Here is a 25,793-nt window from a genome sequence, read left to right as displayed (position 1 = left end):
CCCCAGCCCCTGTTTCATCCTCTCCACCTGCTTGTTAGACTGACGCCGGTACCCAGAAGTGAGGCTGACCGTGACCCCCAGCTTCTCCATGAAAGCCTTCCATATATGTAATGTGAATTGGGGGCCACGATCTGAGACAATATCCTCCGGAAGGCCATATTGCCAGAAGACCTGCTGAAGACCTGCCTCAGCGATCTGGATAGCATTAGGGCGACAAGAGAGAAGGATGAAATGGCATGATTTAGAGAATCTGTCCACTATCACCAACATGGTGTTAAAACTATCAGAAGAGGGGAGATCAGTGACAAAGTCAATGGACAGATGAGACCAGGGACGCTGAGTCATTGGATAGAGTTTCCCTACTGGAGGGTCCCCTTTGGGATTTGGATTAGGCACATACAATATAGGAGTTAAAACCTGTTATGGCTGCATCGCTCTGTTCTCAATTTCCGCCTGAAGACATACCCTAATCTAAATGCCTGTAGCTCAGCCCCAGAGGCAAGGATATGCATATTCTTGGTATCATTTGAATGGAAACATTCTGAAGTTTGTGGAAATGTTAATTGAATGTAGGAGAATATAACACAGATCTGGTGGAAGAAAAGAGAAAGAAAGAGCATACGTTTTCTGTTTTTTATTGGTGTAGTATCATCTTTCACATGTACTAGAATAGCCACACAGTCAGATAGGATGCTGGAGATAATGTTGATGGATAACACAAGAGGACAACTGTAGGTGTGCAAAGTTTCAAACTGATAACTTCAGGAATGGGTTAGCTACATGACATTTAGCATGAAGTCACCCAGGTGTTCCACACACGTTGCCCAAATGTACCCAAGTGGCCGAATTGGTGAAATGACCTATAACTATATACAACAGTGCGAATAACTATATACAACACATCAAAAAGCAATTCTAACACACACAAAAAGTTGTAAAAAATAAATATATAAAAAAAACAGAAAAAAAAGTCCTCGACACAATATTTTGCTGCCTGTGCCATGTCCCATAGCAGTCTCTTTCTGATGTAAAGCAGAGGCAAACTGAACAAGTGGTTCAGTTCATGCGACACAGAACACAACGATGCCTCCATGCTGTGCCCTTTTGGCCCTGAGGCACAGTCATGCCTGCAGTAATGAACTGTGGCATATGAACACCACTGGGGGCAGAGGTAGAGCGGGCAGCTTGGCACCGGGGGCTCCCAGTCGGAGTCGCTATCACTGTGAAAGAAAACATGACAAAAATATTTGTATTGTATGAGCCTTCATCACATAAAATAAACAGATATGTATTGTATAGAGCAGAGGGAACAGACACGAAGGTGATGTGCTGTTCTATTCAACTCTGGCCATTGTTGTGGGCCTGCCCTCCCCTGAACAGTACCCAATGGCTATTTCATATGGAAATGAAGAGGAGTTGCAGGCGCAGTAGCCATGTGTGTGTTTGCTGTTCTACTCCATTCCATTTGAATGAAAAATTGGAAAATATAATCTGACATGGAAAATATATATCTGACATGGAATATATACACACACACACACACACACACACAAACAAACCAACATACAAACCACACATTTCATTGCAAATATATATATTATTATATATATATTTTAGCAAAAAAATATATATATTTAGATTTCATAAAACGGCATTAGCACTTACCCATCCAGAAGTACATCCTGTCCTTGCAGAAACAGCTCCTCAGTTCCTGTTTGAATCATAACACTCAAAGATTCCTCAAACAAAAAAATCTGTCTCACTTTGACTTTTTCACTTTCCCTTTAGACTTTGACTTCACTTTTCCTGATTTACTCGCCATGATGTCTTCAATGAAATCATTGAAAATACAACTTTCCGAAATACAGATGCGCGTAACAAGCCTCACAGCAACTCCTCTGATCATCAAGGCGAGAATTGAGTTCATTACGCATGCGATATCAAACAAGGAATGGTGGTCCAACCCAAAACCATTACATACTGGCGTTTACCTCAGCTCTTTGGCTATCTGCCCAGCTAGATTTCAAGAAGATCAGTGGTCATTGGGCAGAAATACAGTCCATCAATGAAACTTCGCTAAAATGATTGGTGCGTAAGGTAGTCATTGCTCGTTGTCTTCAAATCAGTTCACTTCGGTCAATACTCCCCGCAAAAAAACCAATGAGGTTTGGCTGTGTTGCAAACATCCAGAGGAATGCACTGAAACCAACCATGACTAGGTAAACAATGGTTTACCATGTGTAATTATGTCGAATGCTCCGTAAAAAATTGATAGATGGAATTCACGGCACAAACAGGTTACAAAATGTTTCGATTTAAGCTATGAGAATGGATTTTATCAAAGAAAACGGCACTTCATTTGATCACTGGGACCCTCAGGAAGAGAAATAAGAGCAAGATATCAAAATGTAAAGTCAAATTTTACCTTCAGATGTGAATGTGTAAAAACTGTCATGGCGGAAAATGTTTCTGTTGTTGATTGCTCTTCTCAAACAAAAGCATGTTATTTGTTCTCTGTAATAGCTATTTTAAAATTGGAAAACATAGTTTGATTATCAAGATTCTAATATTTTGAAGGGTATAAGACACTTGCATTTTCAAGAACGTTTAATGTTACGACGTTATATTTTTAGTTGTCACTCTGAAATGTCCTCTGATGTTGATCCCTGTAGAGGAATCGCAGCCATAACAGGTTTTAACATAATGAGTGACGTCCTGCGCCAAGGTAAGCCACCAGTACTTTCCAGAGATGGACTGAATGGTGTGGGTGATACCTGGATGTCCAGGGATGACAGCTGTGTGCCCAAGTCAATAGCTGATCCCTTATCCCTGTGGGAACGAAGGTGTTCTCAGGAGGACAGGTGGCACATGGATACAATTTCTGTGGATTACCTTGGCATTGGGACAGGACCGCCCACAACCTACTTCTGAGGCGTCCAACTACACCACAAAGGGCAGTGTAGAATCTGGATGTTTAAGCAACGGGGCAGAGGTGAAATGACCCTTCACAGGCGAAGGACAGCCAGACAGTGAAATGTATACTAAGAAAGGTTTGGCGGAAAGTGATGAGGATGGAATGCTCATGCCAAACCCAGGAGACGGATGATCACGTGGCTGTCCCTCTGCTCTTGTGGATCCCCGGTTAGAACATACCGGACACCGTTGAAGCTGGTGCCCCTTCCGTTTGAAATAAGAACAGAGCCACAGCTGTTTACGACGGCGTCGCTCAGCTGCGGAGAGGTGTGTCGCCCCCACCTCCATGGGTTCAGGCTCTGACTCAGAACGATCAACGGAGGAGGGAGAGAGGCAGTGCGGGTTCCGACACTCCTGAAGCAGGTTATCCAGACGGAGGACCATTGTGATGAGGGTGTCCAAGGATAGGTTATCATCTCTGCGCGCTAAACTCCTTCTGGATCTCTTCCGAAGAGGTTGCAGAGCGCCGGCTCATTCCAGCTGCTGGATGCTGCCACTGTCTGAAAGGTGAGCACATACTCTTCCGCAGTCTGGCCATCCTGCCGTAGTTGTAGTAGGCGCTCACCCCCCGATCTACCCTCCGGTGGCATGAACCCCACATAGGAACCCAGCTTATCCTCTCCTCTCTCACAGATTGCTGTGCCCCACTCCAACGCTCGTCCTGTCAGCAGAGAAATAAATGTGGCAACCTTGGACCTCTCGGTGGTGGGGGCTCCCATCTGATGAGCGAAATAGAGGGAGCACTGGAGTAGGAAGCCACGTCATTTCAATGGAGTCCTGTCATATTTGTCCAGGAAGGACAATCTGGCATTGTTGAACAGGACGGACAGCTGGATGGGCTGTGGTATTGGCTCGACTTGTGGTAGAGAATCCTCCGCTGTTTGGAGATGAAACCCCTTGAGTAAATGAAGAGGACCTCATCCATAGCCGTTCCCAAATGAGCCAGCTGGTCGAGGTTTTGACGAAGTCGGTGACCCTGTTCAGCGACCATCTGGGAGATGTCTTGATTGACTGCTGCTTCCATTTGTGGAGGTAGTGTTCTGTAACATAGACGCCGAGAGTCAGGAAGCAAGTGCAGTTATTGAGTTTAATAACAACAAGCATGGATCGATAACAAAACAAGAGAAGTGTCTGACATGGAAACACAAACAACAATACCTGATGACTGATAACAAAAGAGTGCAATATAAAGGGTAAGTAATCAAGGGAGTAATGAAGTCCAGACTCATAATGAGACGCAGGTGTGCTTGAAGATGGTTGCCAGGTATGTGTACAACTGGGTTGCCAGGACCTGTGGTTAGTAGACAGACGATGTTGAATGCCGGAGAGTGGGAGTAGACGTTACAGAAACATAAATAGTCCAAAAATGTTCATACATTTCTATTGATTCAATTTATCAAATTAACTGAGAAAAACATACAAAACATACAAAAAACAGATGTGTGAAAATGTTTTTTTTTAAAGAAGCTTGTGTTACAGAAGGTTAATTAAATAAAACATGCTACTGCTTGACAGACAGTGTCTCTATGCAATCATTAACAATTTGGGGTAAAAAATGGCCCCATTTGGTGCTTTTAAGATACAAATATGTTGGTGCTTTTAGTTGTTGTTTTTATTACCACTACTACTATAACAACGACTACAACGGCAACATCAACTCATGCCTCTGTAACTCTTTCAGTCCAGGAGAGGGTACTTCAGAAACCTAATCATGTGTTGGAGATGCCTGGAGGACCTCTCTTCCTCACTCTGAGAGGCAGCCAGGAGCCTCCACCCACAACATTCAGCAGTCAGGTGAGGCCAGACTATACAGACACACCTATACAGTACATGCAGAGTCACATAACCTGCTAGACACAACATTCAGCAGTCAGGTGAGGCCAGACTATACAGACACACCTATACAGTACATGCAGAGTCACATAACCTGCTAGACACAACATTCAGCAGTCAGGTGAGGCCAGACTATACAGACACACCTATACAGTACATGCAGAGTCACATAACCTGCTAGACACAACATTCAGCAGTCAGGTGAGGCCAGACTATACAGACACACCTATACAGTACATGCAGAGTCACATAACCTGCTAGACACAACATTCAGCAGTCAGGTGAGGCCGGACTTAACAGACACACCTATACAGTACATGCAGAGTCACATAACCTACTAGACACAACATTCAGCAGTCAGGTGAGGCCAGACTATACAGACACACCTATACAGTACATGCAGAGTCACATAACCTACTAGACACAACATTCAGCAGTCAGGTGAGGCCAGACTATACAGACACACCTATACAGTACATGCAGAGTCACATAACCTGCTAGACACAACATTCAGCAGTCAGGTGAGGCCAGACTATACAGACACACCTATACAGTACATGCAGAGTCACATAACCTGCTAGACACAACATTCAGCAGTCAGGTGAGGCCAGACTATACAGACACACCTATACAGTACATGCAGAGTCACATAACCTGCTAGACACAACATTCAGCAGTCAGGTGAGGCCAGACTATACAGACACACCTATACAGTACATGTAGAGACACATAACCTGCTAGACACAACATTCAGCAGTCAGGTGAGGCCAGACTATACAGACACACCTATACAGTACATGCAGAGTCACATAACCTGCTAGACACAACATTCAGCAGTCAGGTGAGGCCAGACTATACAGACACACCTATACAGTACATGCAGAGTCACATAACCTGCTAGACACAACATTCAGCAGTCAGGTGAGGCCAGACTATACAGACACACCTATACAGTACATGCAGAGTCACATAACCTGCTAGACACAACATTCAGCAGTCAGGTGAGGCCAGACTATACAGACACACCTATACAGTACATGCAGAGTCACATAACCTGCTAGACACAACATTCAGCAGTCAGGTGAGGCCAGACTATACAGACACACCTATACAGTACATGCAGAGTCACATAACCTGCTAGACACAACATTCAGCAGTCAGGTGAGGCCAGACTATACAGACACACCTATACAGTACATGTAGAGACACATAACCTGCTAGACACAACATTCAGCAGTCAGGTGAGGCCAGACTATACAGACACACCTATACAGTACATGCAGAGTCACATAACCTGCTAGACACAACATTCAGCAGTCAGGTGAGGCCAGACTATACAGACACACCTATACAGTACATGCAGAGTCACATAACCTGCTAGACACAACATTCAGCAGTCAGGTGAGGCCAGACTATACAGACACACCTATACAGTACATGCAGAGTCACATAACCTGCTAGACACAACATTCAGCAGTCAGGTGAGGCCAGACTATACAGACACACCTATACAGTACATGCAGAGTCACATAACCTGCTAGACACAACATTCAGCAGTCAGGTGAGGCCAGACTATACAGACACACCTATACAGTACATGCAGAGTCACATAACCTGCTAGACACAACATTCAGCAGTCAGGTGAGGCCAGACTATACAGACACACCTATACAGTACATGCAGAGTCACATAACCTGCTAGACACAACATTCAGCAGTCAGGTGAGGCCAGACTATACAGACACACCTATACAGTACATGCAGAGTCACATAACCTGCTAGACACAACATTCAGCAGTCAGGTGAGGCCAGACTATACAGACACACCTATACAGTACATGCAGAGTCACATAACCTGCTAGACACAACATTCAGCAGTCAGGTGAGGCCAGACTATACAGACACACCTATACAGTACATGCAGAGTCACATAACCTGCTAGACACAACATTCAGCAGTCAGGTGAGGCCAGACTATACAGACACACCTATACAGTACATGCAGAGTCACATAACCTGCTAGACACAACATTCAGCAGTCAGGTGAGGCCAGACTATACAGACACACCTATACAGTACATGCAGAGTCACATAACCTGCTAGACACAACATTCAGCAGTCAGGTGAGGCCAGACTATACAGACACACCTATACAGTACATGCAGAGTCACATAACCTGCTAGACACAACATTCAGCAGTCAGGTGAGGCCAGACTATACAGACACACCTATACAGTACATGCAGAGTCATATAACCTGCTAGACACAACATTCAGCAGTCAGGTGAGGCCAGACTATACAGACACACCTATACAGTACATGCAGAGACACATAACCTGCTAGACACAACATTCAGCAGTCAGGTGAGGCCAGACTATACAGACACACCTATACAGTACATGCAGAGTCACATAACCTGCTAGACACAACATTCAGCAGTCAGGTGAGGCCAGACTATACAGACACACCTATACAGTACATGCAGAGTCACATAACCTGCTAGACACAACATTCAGCAGTCAGGTGAGGCCAGACTATACAGACACACCTATACAGTACATGCAGAGTCACATAACCTGCTAGACACAACATTCAGCAGTCAGGTGAAGCCAGACTTTACCGACACACCTATACAGTACATGCAGAGTCACATAACCTGCTAGACACAACATTCAGCAGTCAGGTGAGGCCAGACTATACAGACACACCTATACAGTACATGCAGAGTCACATAACCTGCTTGATAAGACAGTTATGTTCCATAACATGAGGTCAAACCACACAGACGTCAATGCACTGTTGTTGTATTTACATCCCAGTAAACATAACGTTTAGTCACATATCATGGATCTGTCTGTCAGGTAATGACTTTATTATCCCTTCAAATGACGTCAAAATAGTCTGATGACATTGCATGTTTGGTATATAATATTGTTATAATAAGTAAAACATGAATTTACAATATGAGGAATGACGTTCAAATAAATTCCAACTGAAAGCAATCTGTACTAAACTAACAAAATGTACAAATGCCAAACCAGTTGCTAGATTTCTGATATAATCCAGACGCAGCTGTACGGTTGACCTACAATAATAAATGAATAATAAACGTAGATAAAGACAGACATAATAATCATTAACAGTGGAATTCTCCAGGACTTACACCTTTTATCTCTGACTCTAGAGTCACCAGTCCCTCCCATTCCATCCCTCCCTCCCTGTCCAGACATCGCCACTTGGTTTCCTAGAGCATGACCTCCATCTAGACTCCTACCTCCTGAGATACCTGAAGGAGAGCCCTGGGGCTGGAAGAGACCTGCAGCAGCAGCTGTCCTCTCTGGGCTGCTCTGTCCACATCCATCCAGAGGACGGGAGGGCAGTGGTCAGAGGCTCAGGCCATGCTGGGTCATGTGGAGATGGGGTTGGAGCACAGGTCGAGAGACTGTTCAAACAGCTCCAGGAGCGGTACACATGCCACTATGAGGTAGACCCACGTAAGCTCCAGACTCTGCTGCAGAGCAGTACCCTGGGTTCGGAGGATGTGAGGGTCTACTGCGAGGCAGGGGAAGGGTTTGCGGTGGTGGTTGGGGAGGGGCCCGAGGTCCAGGCCAAGCTGAAGGAGCTGGAGGCCTTCCAGGGTCAGGGTCTGAGCTCCTGGAAGCAGGAGAAGATCAGCACCACCTGTCGTCTGGGACAGTCCAAGCTCCGGCTTCTAGGTGAAGTGATAGAGAAGGATCTAGTTGAGGTTGTTCCAGGGGTGAAGGTGACACGCGGTGACTCTGGCCAGCTAGAGCTGATGGGTTCAGCAAGTGAAGTCCGAACAGCCAGACAGTTAGTTACAGATAAAATCTCTCTGGTGCTGGAGCGGGTGGTGCCTGAGGTATCCCCCCACCTCCTGTCCTTCCTGAGGGATGAGTATGGGAGGCCTGGGAACCTGAGCAGTCTCCTGGGGTTGGGACTCCATGTGGAGGTAGAGTTAGGGGATACAGAGCTCTGTCTGTTCTCCCTCTCCTCTGGGAAACTGGACCAGGCTGAGAAGGATCTCCTGGGGGAGTTTGGGGAGGAGAAGATTGACGTGCCCAACTGTGGCACCCTGCCATCTGAACTGAAATCCAAGCTTGAGAAGAAGGTGAAGGAGATGAACCAGAGCAGATGCAGGGTGGTGGCCAGGTATGGTCCTGGGTGTAGAGTGCAGTTGCTGGGCCACGTGAAGGAGGTTCAGGAGCTGAGGGAGGAGATCGGGGCCTTTCTGATAGACCAGTCCAGTGTGGAGGAGACAGTGTGTCTCCCTTACCCAGAGATTGCTGACCACCTACCAGAACTGCTGGAGAGGATCGGTGTGGAACACACTGGGGTGACCCTCTACCCCTCAGCCTCAGCCATCCACCCCGGTGTGGTGCTCTCTGGACCCTCTGTCCGGGTGGCCCAGGTTAGGGACAGGTTGGGTCCCGCTCTGGCCTCCTTGGTCCACCAGACTGTGACCATAGACCAGCCGGGGGCGCTACGCTACTTCCAGGGCCTGGGAAGGGAGTACCTGGGAGTGGTGGGTCGCTCTCAACACTGCTTCATCCAGCTGCACAACCACGGTGGTGTTGCCGGCGAAGCTCGCGCCGGACCAATACTGGAGGAGATGGTCACAGCCACCAGCTATCGCCTCCAGCGGGGGCTGCAGGTTGTGGTACGACAAGGTGACATCACCAAGGAACAGGCGGATGCGCTGGTGAACGCAGCCAATGAGGACCTGGATCACGCTGGTGGCGTGGCTGCAGCTCTAAGCCGTGCGGGGGGGCCTGAGGTACAGCAGGCCAGCAGAGATCTGGTTAGGCAGACAGGTAGAGTGCCCACAGGTACAGTGGTAGAGACTACAGGAGGGAAGTTGCCTTGTAAGATGCTGCTGCATGCAGTGGGACCAGTAGGGGGCAGCGTAGGTGGGAATGAGCGCCCTCTGCTGGAGAAGACAGTAAAGGCAGTCCTGGATCTGGCAGAGACCCTGGAGCTCCAGACCCTGGCCATGCCCTGCATCAGCTCAGGGTTATTCGGCGTTCCTCTGAAGGTGTGTTCTGAGGCCATAGTCTCTGCAGTGAGGGACTTTGGGAGGGAACAGCGCATCCTTACCAAGGTCACTCTGATTGATGTGAGTGGAGAGGCAGTGAAAGCCATGCAGGAGGCCTGTGATAGGCTGTTACAGGGGAAGAGGGAGTTTCCTGGATGGGAGGTAGAGTCCAGCACCACCACTACCACTACACATGCTCCTCAGAGAGACACCACTGCTGCCTCCACCAGGGGACCAGCTGCTCCAGAGGTCTGTGTCCAGGTGGAGATCATCCAGGGAACCATAGAGAAACAGCAGGTGAGAGAGACTCAATGTTCCCTTTCTCTTTTACACTTTGTCTTCCTTTTTCTCTTACCCTTTTACTTAATTTCTTTATCTCTCCCCCCTCTCTCTGTCTGTCTCTCTGCCTGTCTCTCTGTCCCTCTGTCTGTCCCTCTGTCTGTGTCTTTGTCTGTATGTCTGACTGTCTGTCTCTCTCTGAAGGTGGATGCTCTGGTGTCACCCATGGCTGGTAGTGACCCTCTCTCCTCCCGAGTGGGTCATGTCTTGTCGGAGGCAGCTGGACCGGCGCTGATGACAGCATTTCTGAGGGAATTAGGGGGACGGACTGCACCTGGTGACAACGTCCTGGTGGAGGGACTGTCTGGTCTCAGCTCTGGCCGCGTCTTCTTCCTCAGCTGTCTACAATGGGACAACAACCTCCACGGACCAGCAGTACAGGTTTGTCCCCTTGTATGTGTCCCTGTGTCCGTGTGTGTGTGTGCATGTGTGAGTGTGTCTTCACTTGGCAGTTGTGACCTTTGAACCACCATTAACCCAGCACCTCTGGTCCTCTCTCAGGCTCTGAGGCAGGGTGTGAGGAAAGTTCTAGCCTCTTGTGAGATCCGTGGATTCTGTTCTGTTGCCTTCCCTGTACTTGGAACTGGTGTGGTTCTCCAGTTCCCTCACAATGTGGTAACACAGGTTCTGCTAGAAGAGATCCGTAGGTATGAACAGAATCGAGCGAGCAGAACCCCCTTCCTTGTCCGCATTGTTATCCATCCCAATGACAGAGATTCTACCAAGGTGAGAAGAGACTTTTAAAGAAGGGCACCTCTCTTGACTTCAATGGATGTTTCATGCCAAATCAAAACTCAAGTTACTGTTTAACACAGTTCATCACTGGTTGCCCTTGACTTGTGGTTGTATTCTGTTTTACTTCCAGGCTTTCCAGACTTCCCAGTGTGCTTTGCATGTCAGAGGGTTTGTAATGGATGCTTCTCCAGATCAGAGTGAGTTAAGGAAACTATTCCTGTCATATTTACAAATACACCTCTGCTGTCTTCAACCAGGATCTCAGCGATCATTGCCTTATTGCCTGCGTCCATAATGGGTCTGTGGTCAAACGACCACCCCTCATCACTGTCAAACGCTCCCTAAAACACTTCTGCGAGCAGGCCTTTCTAATCGACCTGGCCCGGGTATCCTGGAAGGATATTGACCTCATCCCGTCAGTAGAGGATGCCTGGTTGCTCTTTAAAAGTGCTTTCCTCACCATCTTAAATAAGCATGCCCCATTCAAAAAATGTAGAACTAAGAACAGATATAGCCCCTGATTCCCACCTGACTTGACTGCCCTTGACCAGCACAGAAACATCCTGTGGCGTACTGCATTAGCATCAAATAGCCCCTGTGATATGCAGCTCTTCAGGGAAGTGAGGAACCAATATGCACAGTCAGTTAGGAAAGCAAAGGCTAGCTTTTTCAACAGAAATGTGCATCCTGTAGCACTAATTCCAAAAAGTTCTGGGACACTGTAAAAAATGGTTAAAATGGTTAGTGGTCTCATTTGTGTCTGGAAGTAGCTAGCCAACGTTAGCTTGGGTGCTTGACTGTTGTAAGGCCAGAATGCTCAAATCAACCCTACTCCTTGGTCCGAACGTCCAGTGTGCCCTCCGAGAGCGAAACGGTCTGAATTTAGAAACAGACAATTTTTCTCGGAATTTAAACACCATAATATTAATCAAATTAATTTAGCCAAATCTCTTCAAATCAATCCCATATACTATGTTATTACAAAAAAGCTTTTAAATTCTCTGGTAATGCCAATATGGAATACTATCAAATGCTTCTCAAAGATACCCACTGGTGGTAAAACTAGCAATAACTTGCAGTAACAGAAGAAATGGCAGAGAATTAAATGACGTGCCACAGAATGTTGCAGCAGCACGCAGGGTGTGCCGCAGTATGACCCAACTTTTAAAGGAGGAACCACTGTACATGGAGGATATTTGTGCAGAATTCTGCATGCAGAGTCTCAATTTAGTATTTGTCTCATTTTGTGAATTATTGGTTGGTGAGCGGGCTCCAGACCTCAACCATAAAGGGCAATGGGTTCTATAACTGATAAGTAAGTATTTTTAGCCAGATCCTAATTGGTATGTCGGCTTTTATGTTCCTTTTGATGGCATAGAAGGCCTTTCTTGTCTTGTCTCTCAGCTCATTCACAGCTTTGTGGAGGTTACCTGTGGCGCTGATGTTTAGGCCAAGATATGTATAGTTTTGTGTGCTCTAGGGCAACGGTGTCTAGATGGAGTTTGTATTTGTGGTCCTGACCTTTTTTGGAACACCATTATTTTTGTCTTACTGAGATTTACTGTCAGGGCCCAGGTCTGACGGAATCTGTGCAGAAGATCTAGGTGCTGTTGTAGGTTAAGGTTTGTTTGTTTGTCAACTATTTGTTAATTTCTCTGTCTCTCTGTCTTTGTCTCTCTCTCTCTCTCTGCCTTTGTTTTGGTTTGTTTTTTTGTCAATTGTTTGTCAATCTCTCTCTCTCTCGCTTAGCCTCCTTCTATCGCCACGTCTCAACCACTCAGGACGAGGTCTCTGCCACGCTGGGCAGTGTCAAGCTACAACTGGTCTTTGGCGACATCATCCGTGAGACCACTGATGTCATCGTCAACACCACAGACTTCTCAGCCAACCATTCAGGTAGCACTAGTTACCATTGTCCTCCAATGTGCTTTTGATTAGTCATCACTGTGTGTGTGTATGTTTGTTTGTTCTGTTCTCTGTGTCCCCTCACGTCCCCTTATCTTCCTCTAGGTGTCTCCAAAGCTATTCTGACTGCTGCAGGTTCCACAGTCCAAGCAGCGTTAGCACAAGGTTGGTTTTACAGTGTTTCCATACACAATCCTATTAGCACAATCACAAACTCTCAGAGTAATCCGTTCACACAAGTCAGAAAGTAATCATTTGACGAAGGAAAATCATTTTCCACTAAGATATAGAGACATTGAATAATTACTACACAGATCGCTTTACGAGCTTATTCTTCACTTATTAATGGAGGCAGGTGGGAGGAGTTAACCCACTGTTGAAAATAAGTATTTGTTCTTAACTGACTTGCCTAGTTGAATAAATAAACAATACACGTCAAAGACGTGGTTTCCATGTGTTTGATACCATTCCATTGTCATGCATAGGTGTAATAGGTGGCAGGGAAGTCAGGCGCAGGAGAGTCAAACTGAGTGTAAAATGGAGTCTTTTAATAAAGTTCCATGAGTATGCTCCATAACAATAAATGAACAAACAAACCAAACATGGGTACGAGGACCCGACGCGCACCTATGCAATAATCGCACTATACTGACAATAAAACAATCTCTGACAAAGACATGAGGGGAAACAGAGGGTTAAATACACAACAGGTAATGAATGGGATTGAAAACAGGTGTGTGGGAAGACCAGACAAAACCAATGGAAAATGAAAAAAGGATCAATGATGGCTAGAAGACCGGTGATGTCGAACACAGAGCACCGCCCGAACAAGGAGAGGCAACGACTTCGGCAGAAGTCGTGACAGTACCCCCTACACGCGCGGCTCCAGCTGCGTGTCGACACCGGCCTCGGGGACGACCCGGAGGGCGATCCGGATGGAGACGGTGGAATTCTGATAACATGGAAGGATCTAACACGTCCTCCACCGGAACCCAGCATCTCTCCTCCCGCCCGTACCCCTCCCAGTCCACGAGGTACTGAAGGCCCCTCGCCCGACGTCTCTAATCCAAAATGGATCGAACAGAGTACGCCGGAACCCCCTCAATGTCTAGAGGAGGCGAAGGAACATCACGCACTTCAGCCTCCTGGAGCGGGCCAGCCACCATCGGCCTGGGGAGAGACACATGGAACGAGGGGTTAATACGGTAATGAGTGGGTAGTTGTAACCTATAACATACCTCGTTCACTCTCCTCAGGACGTTAAACGGCCCCACAAACCGCGGACCCAGCTTCCGGCAGAGCAGGCGAAGAGGCAGGTTTCGGGTCGAGAGCCAGACCCTGTCCCCTGGTGCGAACACTGGGGCCTCACTGCGGCGACGGTCTGCGCCAATTTTCTGCCGCCTTATGACACGCTGAAGGTGGACGTGGGCTGCCTCCCAGGTTTCCTCAGCGTGCCGAAACCAATTGTCCACCGCAGTGGCCTCGGTCTGGCTCTGATGCCAAGGAGCCAGAACCGGCTGATACCCTAATACACATTGAAAGGGAGTAAGGTTAGTGGAGGAGTGACGTAGCGAGTTCTGAGCCATCTCTGCCCAGGGCACGAACTTCGCCCACTCCCCCGGCCGATCCTGGCAATAAGACCGCAGAAACCTACCCACATCCTGGTTAACTCTCTCCACCTGCCCATTACTCTCGGGGTGAAAACCTGAGGTAAGACTAACCGAGATCCCCAGATGCTCCATGAACGCCTTCCAGACCCTTGATGTGAACTGGGGACCCCGATCAGACACTATATCCTCAGGCACCCCATAGTGCCGGAAAACGTGTGTAAACAGGGCCTCTGCAGTTTGTAAGGCCGTAGGGAGACCGGGCAAAGGGAGGAGACGACAGGACTTTGAAAACCGATCCACAACGACCAGGATCGTGGTGTAACCCTGTGAAGGTGGAAGATCAGTCAAAAAATCCACCGACAGGTGCGACCATGGCCGTTGAGGAACGGGTAGAGGTTGTAGCTTACCTCTGGGCAGGTGTTTAGGAGCCTTGCACTGGGCGCACACCGAACAGGAAGAAACATAAATCCTCACGTCCTTAGCTAAAGTGGGCCACCAGTACCTTCCTTCAAGACAGCGCATCGTCCGACCTATCCCAGGATGACCAGAGGAGGGTGACGTGTGAGCCCAATATATCAATCGGTCGCGGACAGCAGACGGAACGTACAGACGACCAGCTGGACACTCAGGGGGAGAAGGCTCTGCACGTGACGCCCGCTCAATGTCCGCGTCAAGCTCCCAAACTACAGGCGCCACCAGACACGAAGATGGGAGTGGGATCCATGGACCGCTCCTCTGTGTCATACAGCCGAGACAATGCGTCTGCCTTAACGTTCTGGGAGCCTGGTCTGTAAGAAAGAGTAAACACAAAACGAGTGAAAAACATGGCCCACCTTGCCTGGCGAGGATTCAATCACTTCGCCTGCCGGATGTGCTCCAGATTGCGGTGGTCAGTCCAGATGAGAAAAGGGTGTTTAGCCCCCTCAAGCCAATGCCTCCACACCTTCAAGGCTTCTACGACAGCTAACAGCTCTCGGTTCCCCACATCATAGTTTCGCTCCGCCGGGCTGAGTTTCTTCGAAAAGAAAGCACAGGGGCGAAGCTTCAGTGGCGTACCCGAACGCTGAGAGAGCACTGCTCCTATCCCAGCTTCGGATGCGTCCACCTCCACTATGAATGGCAAAGAGGGATCCGGATGAGCCAGCACAGGCACCGAGGTAAACAGAGTCTTCAGGTGCTCAAAAGCCCTGTTCGACTCAGCCGACCACTGCAAGCGCACCGGGCCCCCCTTTAGCAGTGAGGTAATGGGAGCTGCCACCTGACCAAAACCCTGGATAAACCTCCGGTAGTAATTGGAAAACCCCAAAAAACGCTGCAACTCCTTTAACGTGGTTGGAGTCGGCCAATTACACACGGCTGTAATGCGGTCGCTCTCCATCTCCACTCCTGAAGTGGAAATCCGATGCCCTAGGAAGGAGATGGATTGTTGGAAAAACCAGCATTTCTCAGCCTTGAAATATAGATCATGCTCCAACAGGCGACCAAGCACTCTGCGCACCAGGGACACCTGCTCGGCACGTGTAGCAGAGTATATCAGAATATCATCAATATACTACACCCTGCCCGTGCAGGTCCCTGAAGATCTCATCTACAAATGATTGGAAAACTGATGGAGCATTCATCAACCCATATGGCATGACCAGGTACTCATAATGACCTGAGGTGGTGCTAAATGCCATCTTCCACTCATCACCTCTCTTAATACGCACCAGATTGTACGCACTCCTGAGATCCAATTTAGTGAAAAAACGTGCCCCGTGCATTAACTCAATAACCGTATTGATCAGAGGTAGCGGGTAACTATATTTCACTGTGATTTTATTAAGACATCGATAATCAATGCACGGGCGTAAACCGCCATCCTTTTTTTTCACAAAAAAGAAACTCGAAGACATGGGTGAAATGGATGGCTGAATGAACCCCTGATGCAGGGATTCAGAGACATATGTCTCCATAGCCTCCGTCTCCGCTTGCGACAGGGGATACACGTGACTATTGGGAAATGCAGCGTCTACCAGGAGATCTATCGCACAATCCCCCCGTCGATGGGGTGGTAATTGAGTCGCCTTCTTTTTACAGAAGGCGAGAGCCAAATCGGCATATTCGGGGGGAATGCGCACGGTGGAGACCTGGTCTGGACTTTCCACCGTAGTAGCACCAACGGAAACCCCTAAACACCTACCTGAGCATTCTCGCGACCACCCCGTGAGAGCCCTCTGTGGCCAAGAAACAGTGGGGTTATGACAAACTAACCAGGGTAGGCCTAGCACCACAGAATACGCAGGAGAATCAATAAGGAAAAGACTAATCTTCTCCTTGTGACCCTCCTGCGTTATCATACACAAAGGTGCGGTTACCTCCCTGATAAACCCTGACCCTAATGGTCGACTATCTAAGGCATGAATAGGGAAAGGCATATCCACAGGAACAATAGGGATCCCTAAACTATGAGCTAGACTTTTATTAATGAAATTCCCAGCCGCACCTGAATCTACTAGTGCCTTATACTGGGAATGCAGTGAAAAATCAGGAAAAGGGACAGACAAACATTAGTGCATCAGAGGGCTCTGGATGAGAATGGGGCCTACTCACCGGGGGTGACGCCAGAATGCCCTGCCTGCCCTCTCTATTCCCAGAGGAACCAACCCGGCACCGATCAGCAGTGTGCCCTCTGCGACCATGAATGGTGCTCGAGCGGGAACCCCCTCCGGTCTCCCTGCGCACCATCCCTCCCAATTCCATAGGTTCGGGAGAGAGGGTGCGGGAGGATGGAACAACCAGACCCCGATCTAGACTTCCACGAGTAGCCAGCATGTTGTCCAGCTTGATGGATATGTCCACCAGCTGGTCGAAGGTGAGGGTGGTGTCTCTACAGGCCAGCTCCCGACGGACGTCCTCGCGTAGACTACAACGGTAATGGTCGATCAGGGCCCTGTCGCTCCATCCAGCGCCGGCAGCCAAGGTCCGAAACTCCAAAGCAAAATCCTGGGCACTCCTCGTCTCCTGCCTCAGATGATAGAGGAGCTCACCCGCTGCTTTGCCTTCAGGTGGGTGATCGAATACTATCCGGAATTGGCGGGTGAACTCCTCAAAATGGTCCAACGCCGCATCCTCCCTTCTACACACAACGCTGGCCCATTCCAGGGCTTTCCCTGTGAGGCATGAGACGAGGGCGTAACTCTTCTCACGGTCAGATGGTACTGGGGAGGCTGTGGCTAGATATATGTTCAGTTTGAGGAGGAAACCCTGGCAGCCGGCAGTATCTCCGTTGTATCCCGTGGGTAGGGATAAATGGATCCTCGATTCCGGAGAGGAAAAAATGTTCACTGGAGATTCCGGTTGTGGTGGTGGTGGTGCTGGAGAAACTCCCTGTCTCTCCCAGCGATCCATTTTCTGGACAATGTGCTCCATGACGGAGCTGATACAGTCAAGCTCCCTCGCTTGTTCCTGAACGCGTTCCTCCAGGTCCATGGGCATAGTGTCCTCTCCTGCTGACTTCATATATATTGGTCAGAGATTCTGTCATGTATAGGTGTAATAGGTGGCAGGGAAGTCAGGCACAGGAGAGTCAAACTGAGTGTAAAATGGAGTATTTTAATAAAGTTCCACGAGTATGCTCCATAACAATAAATGAACAAACAAACCAAACATGGGTACGAGGACCCAACGCGCACCTATGCAACAATCACACTATACTGACAATAAAACAATCTCTGACAAAGACATGAGGGGAAACAGAGGGTTAAATACACAACAGGTAATGAATGGGATTGAAAACAGGTGTGTGGGAAGACCAGACAAGACCAATGGAAAATGAAAAAAGGATCAATGATGGCTAGAAGACCGGTGACGTCGAACGCCGAGCACCGCCCGAACAAGGAGAGGCAACGACTTCGGCAGAAGTCGTGACATCCATTGACTCCATTCCAGCCATTATTATGAGCTGTCCTCCCCTCAGAAGCCTCCATATCTTTCTTTTTCTCTCCATCAGTGGGTGTGCCAGGAGACTTGATGTGCACCACAGGGCCCGGTGCACTGGGCTGCAAGGAGATCGTTCACGTCAGCTTTAAACGCGACACACAGAGGATCAGCAAGGTCTGTGGGAAGATACTGAAACAGTGTGAGAGAAGGGGCTACCGCTCTGCAGCCTTCCCTGCAGTCAACACTGGTATGTACAGTGTGTCTTATTTTGTGTGAAATGCATAACCGACTCCCTTGATTTGCTCTTGTATCAACCCTCTGCCATACCAATTTGTGTTCAATATTTTTATTGTGCGCAGTTGTTAGTCTTAAATTTCGTAGGACACAATTTAGTTAATGTCAAAACAAATACTGATGAACAAGTTCATTAGTGACAGCAGCATCTATATTCTGTAATATACTGGTTAGATGACATTCTAGACATTAAAAAAAAAAAAAATTTGTCCAGGAGCTGCTCGAGCAGACTCTGGCTCTGTGTGTAAGGCCATGTTGGATGGCATGGCGTCAAGTGTGAGGGATTTGTCCCCCAACATCCTCTCTGTCATCCGCATTGTCATGCTGCAGAGACCCGTCTTCCAGGCATTCAGGTCAGTCTCCATTTTAATTGTCTGAAATGGTGGGGTCTCTGATGTGCCTTGGTTTAGATCAGCGGCTTCCCAACCCTGTTCCTGAAGAGCTAGGCTACAGTCCAAACATGTTCATTTGACCCCCATTAGCCCTGGCGCTAGCCACTTCCCCTCGTCGAAACTGGATGCAGTTTGATTGTCATCTTAAGTGGAGGTCCAGTTGACAAACAGCCCTCGATTTAGCTGGAGGGACCGAGTGAAGAACCTGGATCACTTGTCTGGTTGATATGACCCACAATTCAATTCAAAATGTAGTCACGTGTCAAACTTCAGTGGTTGCAAAGTGTCCAATTTTATCAACGCGGCTGCATTTTCGGTATGTGAGACAAAATTATGATGCTATCTTGCAAAAATAATTCATTGATTACATTGATTTTAGCGTTGGCAAATGGGAATTACGATCAAATTGGCTTAGTTGTCACGACTTCTACTGAAGTCGTTGCCTCTCCTTGTTCGGGCGGTGCTCGGCGTTCGACGTCACCGGTCTTCTAGCCATCATTGATCCTTTTTTCATTTTCCATTGTTTTTGTCTTGTCTTCCCACACACCTGTTTTCAATCCCATTCATTACCTGTTGTGTATATAACCCTCTGTTTCCCCTCATGTCTTTGTCAGAGATTGTTTTATTGTCAGTGTAGTGTGTTTGTTGTATAGGTGCGCGTCGGGTCCTTGTACCCATGTTTGTTTGTTATGTACTTTTAGTGTTATGGAGCATGTTACATGGACTTCATTAAAAGACTCCATTTTACACTCCATTTGACTCTCCTGCGCCTGACTTCCCTGCCACCTATTACACCTATGCATGACATTAGTCTCGTAGTGAGGAGCATATAAAACATAGCTAGCTTCATAAACATATTTTGGGGAATTTATTGAAATAAATTACCAAACTATAAAACTAGCTAGCCAGCTATGGTTAACTGTACCTGATAACACTGCTAGCTAGCTACGTTAGCTTGCTATGTACATTAATAGCTTTAGGTTGGTCGTTTTTAAGCTGAACTTCAAGATTTCCACCAAGGACGTCACAACTCCGATCATCACTCACCCTCACTTGGGCAAGGGACATTGAAGGTACACTCGGATGTGATGATGTAAAACGACATTCAAGGTCCGAGGGCTCTCTACTTTGCGTTTGGACTGCAATACCCTACCATGCTGTAGGTTTAGAGTGGAACCCTTATGTAGCACACCTGATTCTAATAATTAGCTGGTTGATAAGCTGAATCAGATTAGTAACAACTGGGGTTAGAGTGAAAAACTTACAGAGGTAGCTCTCCAGGAACAGGGTTGGGCAACCCTGGTTTAAATGGTATGGTACGTTTGTTTGTAGTTTGCTTCACTTATAGAATGAGTTTTGTTATTTTACGAGTTTTAGCTGTGATGTCTGGATGTTAAGCTTTGGACAGGACATTGTATTTATGTTTTTGTTTGTTTGCAGGTCAGAGCTGGAGAGCCGACTGGGAGCTATCGCTCCAATCCCAACACTGGAAGGTATGTGTGTTTGTGTGTATACTTGTGTATGTACAAATTATCTTTATATTCTTGGGTATGTAGATATAACTTGGGCCCAGAGTTTTACCTGGTGATGCTTTGATGACTGGGAAAACTTTGGATCCTAGTTATAAAATGTGACTTTACACTCTGTCTTAACTCTCCTCTCTTTGTCTCCTCAGAGAGAGCCCAACAGATAATGAAGAAGAAACTGAAGATCAGCTTTTCCTCCCTCTCGCATGGCTCCCTTCCCCCTCCTCATGCCCTTCCAGGCCTCACCATCACCCCCTGGAGACCGCCCCCGGTGGTGCTGAGCGTGGTGGGGCGTGGGGCGGACGCCATCAGGGGGGCCAGGCGGGAGCTGGAGGCCATCTTGCAGAACCAGCTGACTCAGAGAGATGTGAAGGGAGAGGACCTGTGCATGCTGGGAGAGGTGGAGCTGCAGGCCGTGCAGAAGAATGCCAAGGTCCTGGGAGTGAGCCTGGAGCTGGGTAGAGTTCAGAGGGCAGGAGGGGTGGAAGCTGGAGCTGTAGGTGGAGCTGCGACTGGAGAGGGGTTTTATGTTCTCCGAGGCCTGAAGGAGGACGTTCTGAGCGTGCGCGAGGTGCTGGATAGTGCGCTCAGTGGCGCCCTCCGTAGGGAGCTGCAAGAGAGAAATGAGGCACTACTGGCCCTCAGTGTCCAGTGGTCTATGTGCAGGCATGGTGACGTTTGGGAGGAGCTGGGGATGCATGACAACTACCATCTGGAGCAGGCACACCTAAGAGGAGATGTCTCAGCAGAGCTGGATGTCCCAGATGGGAGCAAAGTCAGGGTGAACCTGAAGAACAACATGGCCACTGACTGGGAAACGGGTTGCACCTATAAGATGAAGCGAGAGGAGAGTGAAAGTACGGATTGAATTGTTTTATTTTCAGTTTTAGAATATCTGACATAGTTTTATTATATGTTATATTTTGGTCAGATAGCGGATGCTTTTATCCAGAGCGACTTTACAGTCAGACGTTGATTTGTAGTTAACACTAACCCTTCAATCCATTATGACATCAGCCTGATGACCCATAGCCACTATTGATTTCACTGTCATCTTTAAAACCCGTTTAACATTTTAAACATCTTCTGATAGTCCTGTTCATGCCGTAAACTCCACTGTGCTTTTAGAATTGCCGTCGTACTGGGATGATATGGCCGCTGGTGAAACGCTGAAGAGAGTGCTGCTCTTGCCTACCTCGTCAGAGTACCAGGCGGTGGCACAGGCATTCCAAAGCACCACGGCAACACAAGTCGCCATCCACAAAGTAACAGACCAACAACCTGACACGCCACAACCTGACACACAACCAGCTGCTTATTTTGATTATACTGTATCTGATAGTATAGAAAATTAAAATACCAATACTAAAATATAAATGCAACATGTAAAGTGTTGGTCCCATGGTTCATGGGCTGAAATAAAAGATCCCAGAAACTGGTTTTCTGATCCACGCCCCTACTTTTTTTTAAGGTATCTGTGACCAACAGATGCCTATCTGTATTCCCAGTCATGTGAAATCTATAGATTAGGGCCAAATGAATTTATTTCAATTGACTGATTTTGTCATGTGAACTTTAATCTTTGAAATTGTTGTTTTATATTTTTGTTCAGTGTAAATACCAATACTGTAGTTGTGTTTTAAGGTGTTGGTTGGTTCTTGAACGTTGTCTCTTTTCCAGATTGAGCGTGTGCAGAATGTATTTCTGTGGCAGGCGTACGCATTGTGTGAGCAGCGCATCCGGGCCAAGAACGGAGCAGCGGCGGTAGGCGTAAGGAAACTCTACCACGGGACGGCAGCAAAAACCTGTGACGCCATTGAAAGTAATGGATTCAACAGGAGCTATGCTAATAGTAAGGGCTATTACAATGCTATTACAATGCTATTACAATGCTCTTTCAATGCTCTTTCAATACTCTTTCAATGCTCTTTCAATGCTCTTTCAATGCTCTTTCAATGCTCTTTCAATGCTCTTTCAATGCTCTTTCAATGCTCTTTCAATGCTATTACATGCTATTACAATGCCGTCTTTTACTTTTACGTACTTTCATTTTTATTAATTAATTCTCTCCGCTTCATCCATTTCCTCCACTTGTCTTCTTCTTTTAGCTACAGCATATGGAGTGGGTGTGTATTTTGCTGTGAACGCCAGCTATTCAGCCAATCCCAGATATAGCCCTCCTGATGGTTCTGGGCACAGGCGTATGTACGTTGCACGTGTTCTGACCGGGCGCTATACCCAGGGTGACCCCTCCATGAAGTTCACCCCTCGTCGCTCCCCCACAGATTCCGCTGACTGCTATGACAGTCTTGTGGACAACCTGCAGAGACCCAGCATGTTTGTCATCTTCCACGACGACCAAGCGTACCCAGAGTACCTCATCACGTTCATATGATAGTGGGCCTACATAATGAATTAGAAAGCATTCGTAATCATTTATACGCAGTTTTGTTTTACATGCATGAAGGCATTTAAATGCCTTTATTGTTTTTGAGTATGATTCTCACTTCTATCATTATAATCAGCTGTCATAATCATTCTCATCACTATATCTACGTATCATAATGATTGTCACATTGCATGTGTTCTGCTGCAGGACCTAAAGTAGTACACAATCTGCAGAGGTTAATCACTAAAAGGGTTAAAAATATGTTTGAAGATATTTAAGTGAGATTTATTTGTGTCTTTTTGATTTGGCACTATACTATACGTCAGATAGCTGTACTGTGAATGAGAATATATTATTGTGTTTTTGTGGAGTTAGCCGTTGACGTTTATTGTCATGAGTCTTTCCCTGGAGGCAGAACTGGGCGACAGTGAGCGGTTTCGCTAGATGGTTCAGCTGCAAAGTCCAAATTTGAAGGTTAGGGTTAAGCATTCGGTTTAGCAGTGTGGTTAAGTTTAGGATTAAGATTAGGATAAGGTTTAAATTTGATTTTATAACTTTTTGGCTGAGCTAGCTAGTGACCACTCTGCAGAGCTGCCTTCAGTACATGAGTCATCTCAATAAAAGGCAATTTGGGGACGCAGGGGCCGGTATGTTCCGGGGTCCTTGTTGGTCCCCGATTTTATTGGGGGGGATGTGACGACCCTCCTACTGTGTCTGCCGTATTCTCTATTTGTTCTTGTTTCCTTATTAGGATGCCGGTGGGCGGAGTTACATGGGAAACACCTGGGCCGGTGTGTCCCAGGATAAATACACCACTTACCCATTCATGGAGGAGACTCTCTCCATGCAGACACCATTATAGATTTTGTTGTGTATCTTGGTGGTTTTTGGTTGTTTGCTTTGGCACCTTTAAACACCCTGCATTATCACATTCATGCATGCAAAACACTCACTTACACTACTGATTACTGATACACACACCATTGTATATTGTACTTTACTTTATTTAATAAATATATGTTTTGTTACTCCTTATCTCCACGTTGTCTCCCTTTTGTTACGGGCTTTGAGCCGGTTCGTGACACGCAGTTACTTGTACAGAAATCCTGACTATATGTTTCAATAAAATGCATTCCTTTTTATAAAAAATCTCAATTATTATATCTAATGAGATCAAATACAGGATGTCCCTCTTGCATTTCTACAAGCACACACATCTTAAAATTTTGACATAGAATTATAGTATGTGATTGATCAGAGAAACATATTGAACATTTCTAGCATAGTTCATCTGTACCTCATATAGGAAAGAGCAGGAAACCGTTAAATGAGGAGTAGTGATTTTCATTGTCAGATATCCGATGTCCATGTCTCCAGAGAGCAACATACACCTGCTCTCCCACTTGTAGCAGGAAGGTGGCGCTATTGGATGACGACTCAGAGGATCCCCCTTCTTTCTCATCATACACAGAGACCATTACCTGTCCATTACGACGTAAGCTTGCCCCTGTCATTGTAGTCCATCCCCAGTCAAAAGCTGTGAAGGTGAAATGGTAGAGTCCTCTCACTGGTGCTGTAAAGATGCCTCCAATCAGAGGAAAAATATAAATGATTCAGCATTATTGTTTATTTAGTGGATACGAAGTAAGAACATGTAACGTACAGTAATAGCTACACACAGCATACTAACGTAAGCATGAGCATTGTGTGTAAAAATGTGAATCCCTTTTTTTGACATTGAGGGAAATACCTGTGGTTGGATTGTAGGCATTTCCAACGTTTGATAGAACACGCTGGAAGACCAGAGTGATTTCATTGCTGACAGGTCCAATGGTTCCAGAAATTCCTAAAGTTGCTGAGAATGCCACCTGGGGCCTGTCTAGGATTTAACATGACATGACAACATTGGTTTTACTGTTATGTTTTGAAAATTGACAATAATTACTGTTCAGTTTACGTTAACACAACTTGATTGGCACAACAGCATAACAAAAATTGGATCAAAATTACTTTAACTTCTTGAGACTAGGGGGCAGTATTTTGATGTTTGGATGAAAAACAAATGAAATGAAACTGCCTATTTCTCAGGCCCAGAAGCTAGAATGTGCATATAATTGGCAGATTAGGATAGAAAACACTAAAGTTTCCAAAATATTGTCTGTGAGTATAACAGAACTGATATTGCTGGCGAAAACCTGAGGAAAAACCTCTCTGTTCCATTGCATCTACCCTCTATTTAAAGGGATATCAACCAGATTCCTTTCCCTATGGCTTCCACAAGGTGTGAACAGTCTTTAGACATAGTTTCAGGCTTTTATTCTGAAAAATGAGCGAGAATGATCACATCGTGTCAGTGGATAGCGAGGTGTCCCCAGACTTGTGCATGCGCGAGCCACTGGAGCGAGACCTTTTCTCTCTCTCCTATTGAGAAGTCTACCGTCCAGTTGAAATATTATCGATGATTTATTGTAAAAACAACCTGAGGATTGGTTATAAAAAACGTTTGACATGTTTCTACGAACTTTACGGATACTATTTGGAATTTTCTTCTGCCCGTCGTGACCTGCACAAACCTGTGGATTATTCAACAAAACGCGTCAACCAAATGGAGGTTTTGGATATAAAAAATAACCTTTATTGAACAAAACAAACATTTATTGTGTAACTGGGAGTCTCGTGAGTGCAGACATCCGAAGATCGTCAAAGGTAAGTGATTAATTTTATTGCTTTTCTGACTTTTGTGACCAATCTACTTTGCTGCTAGCTGTTTGCAATGTTTTGTCTGCTGAGAGAGCTGTCCTAACATAAACACTTGGTTTGCTTTC

At 46.6% G+C, this 25,793-nt stretch overlaps 1 protein-coding gene across 1 annotated transcript in view; it reads left to right on the top strand.

The window, feature by feature from the left end:
• Positions 1-24,003, top strand: part of LOC135510065 (uncharacterized) — a 51,805-nt gene extending 27,802 nt beyond the window's left edge. Inside the window, exons 14-27 of the mRNA XM_064930869.1 lie at positions 4,655-4,767; positions 7,989-10,154; positions 10,341-10,577; positions 10,698-10,922; positions 11,062-11,128; positions 12,681-12,827; positions 12,942-13,001; positions 18,438-18,614; positions 18,876-19,014; positions 20,494-20,546; positions 20,729-21,436; positions 21,708-21,844; positions 22,260-22,431; positions 22,688-24,003. Coding sequence (XP_064786941.1) covers positions 4,655-4,767; positions 7,989-10,154; positions 10,341-10,577; positions 10,698-10,922; positions 11,062-11,128; positions 12,681-12,827; positions 12,942-13,001; positions 18,438-18,614; positions 18,876-19,014; positions 20,494-20,546; positions 20,729-21,436; positions 21,708-21,844; positions 22,260-22,431; positions 22,688-22,974 — 4,688 coding nt within the window. The 3' untranslated portion in view covers positions 22,975-24,003. The remainder of the gene's footprint in view (positions 1-4,654; positions 4,768-7,988; positions 10,155-10,340; positions 10,578-10,697; positions 10,923-11,061; positions 11,129-12,680; positions 12,828-12,941; positions 13,002-18,437; positions 18,615-18,875; positions 19,015-20,493; positions 20,547-20,728; positions 21,437-21,707; positions 21,845-22,259; positions 22,432-22,687) is intronic.
• Positions 24,004-25,793: the final 1,790 nt, after the last annotated feature.

Source organism: Oncorhynchus masou, chromosome 23 (assembly GCF_036934945.1).
Source record: "Oncorhynchus masou masou isolate Uvic2021 chromosome 23, UVic_Omas_1.1, whole genome shotgun sequence".
Classification (NCBI taxonomy): domain Eukaryota; kingdom Metazoa; phylum Chordata; class Actinopteri; order Salmoniformes; family Salmonidae; genus Oncorhynchus; species Oncorhynchus masou.
Note: the sequence above shows the minus strand (reverse complement) of the source record. Positions and strands in the feature narration are given on the sequence as shown.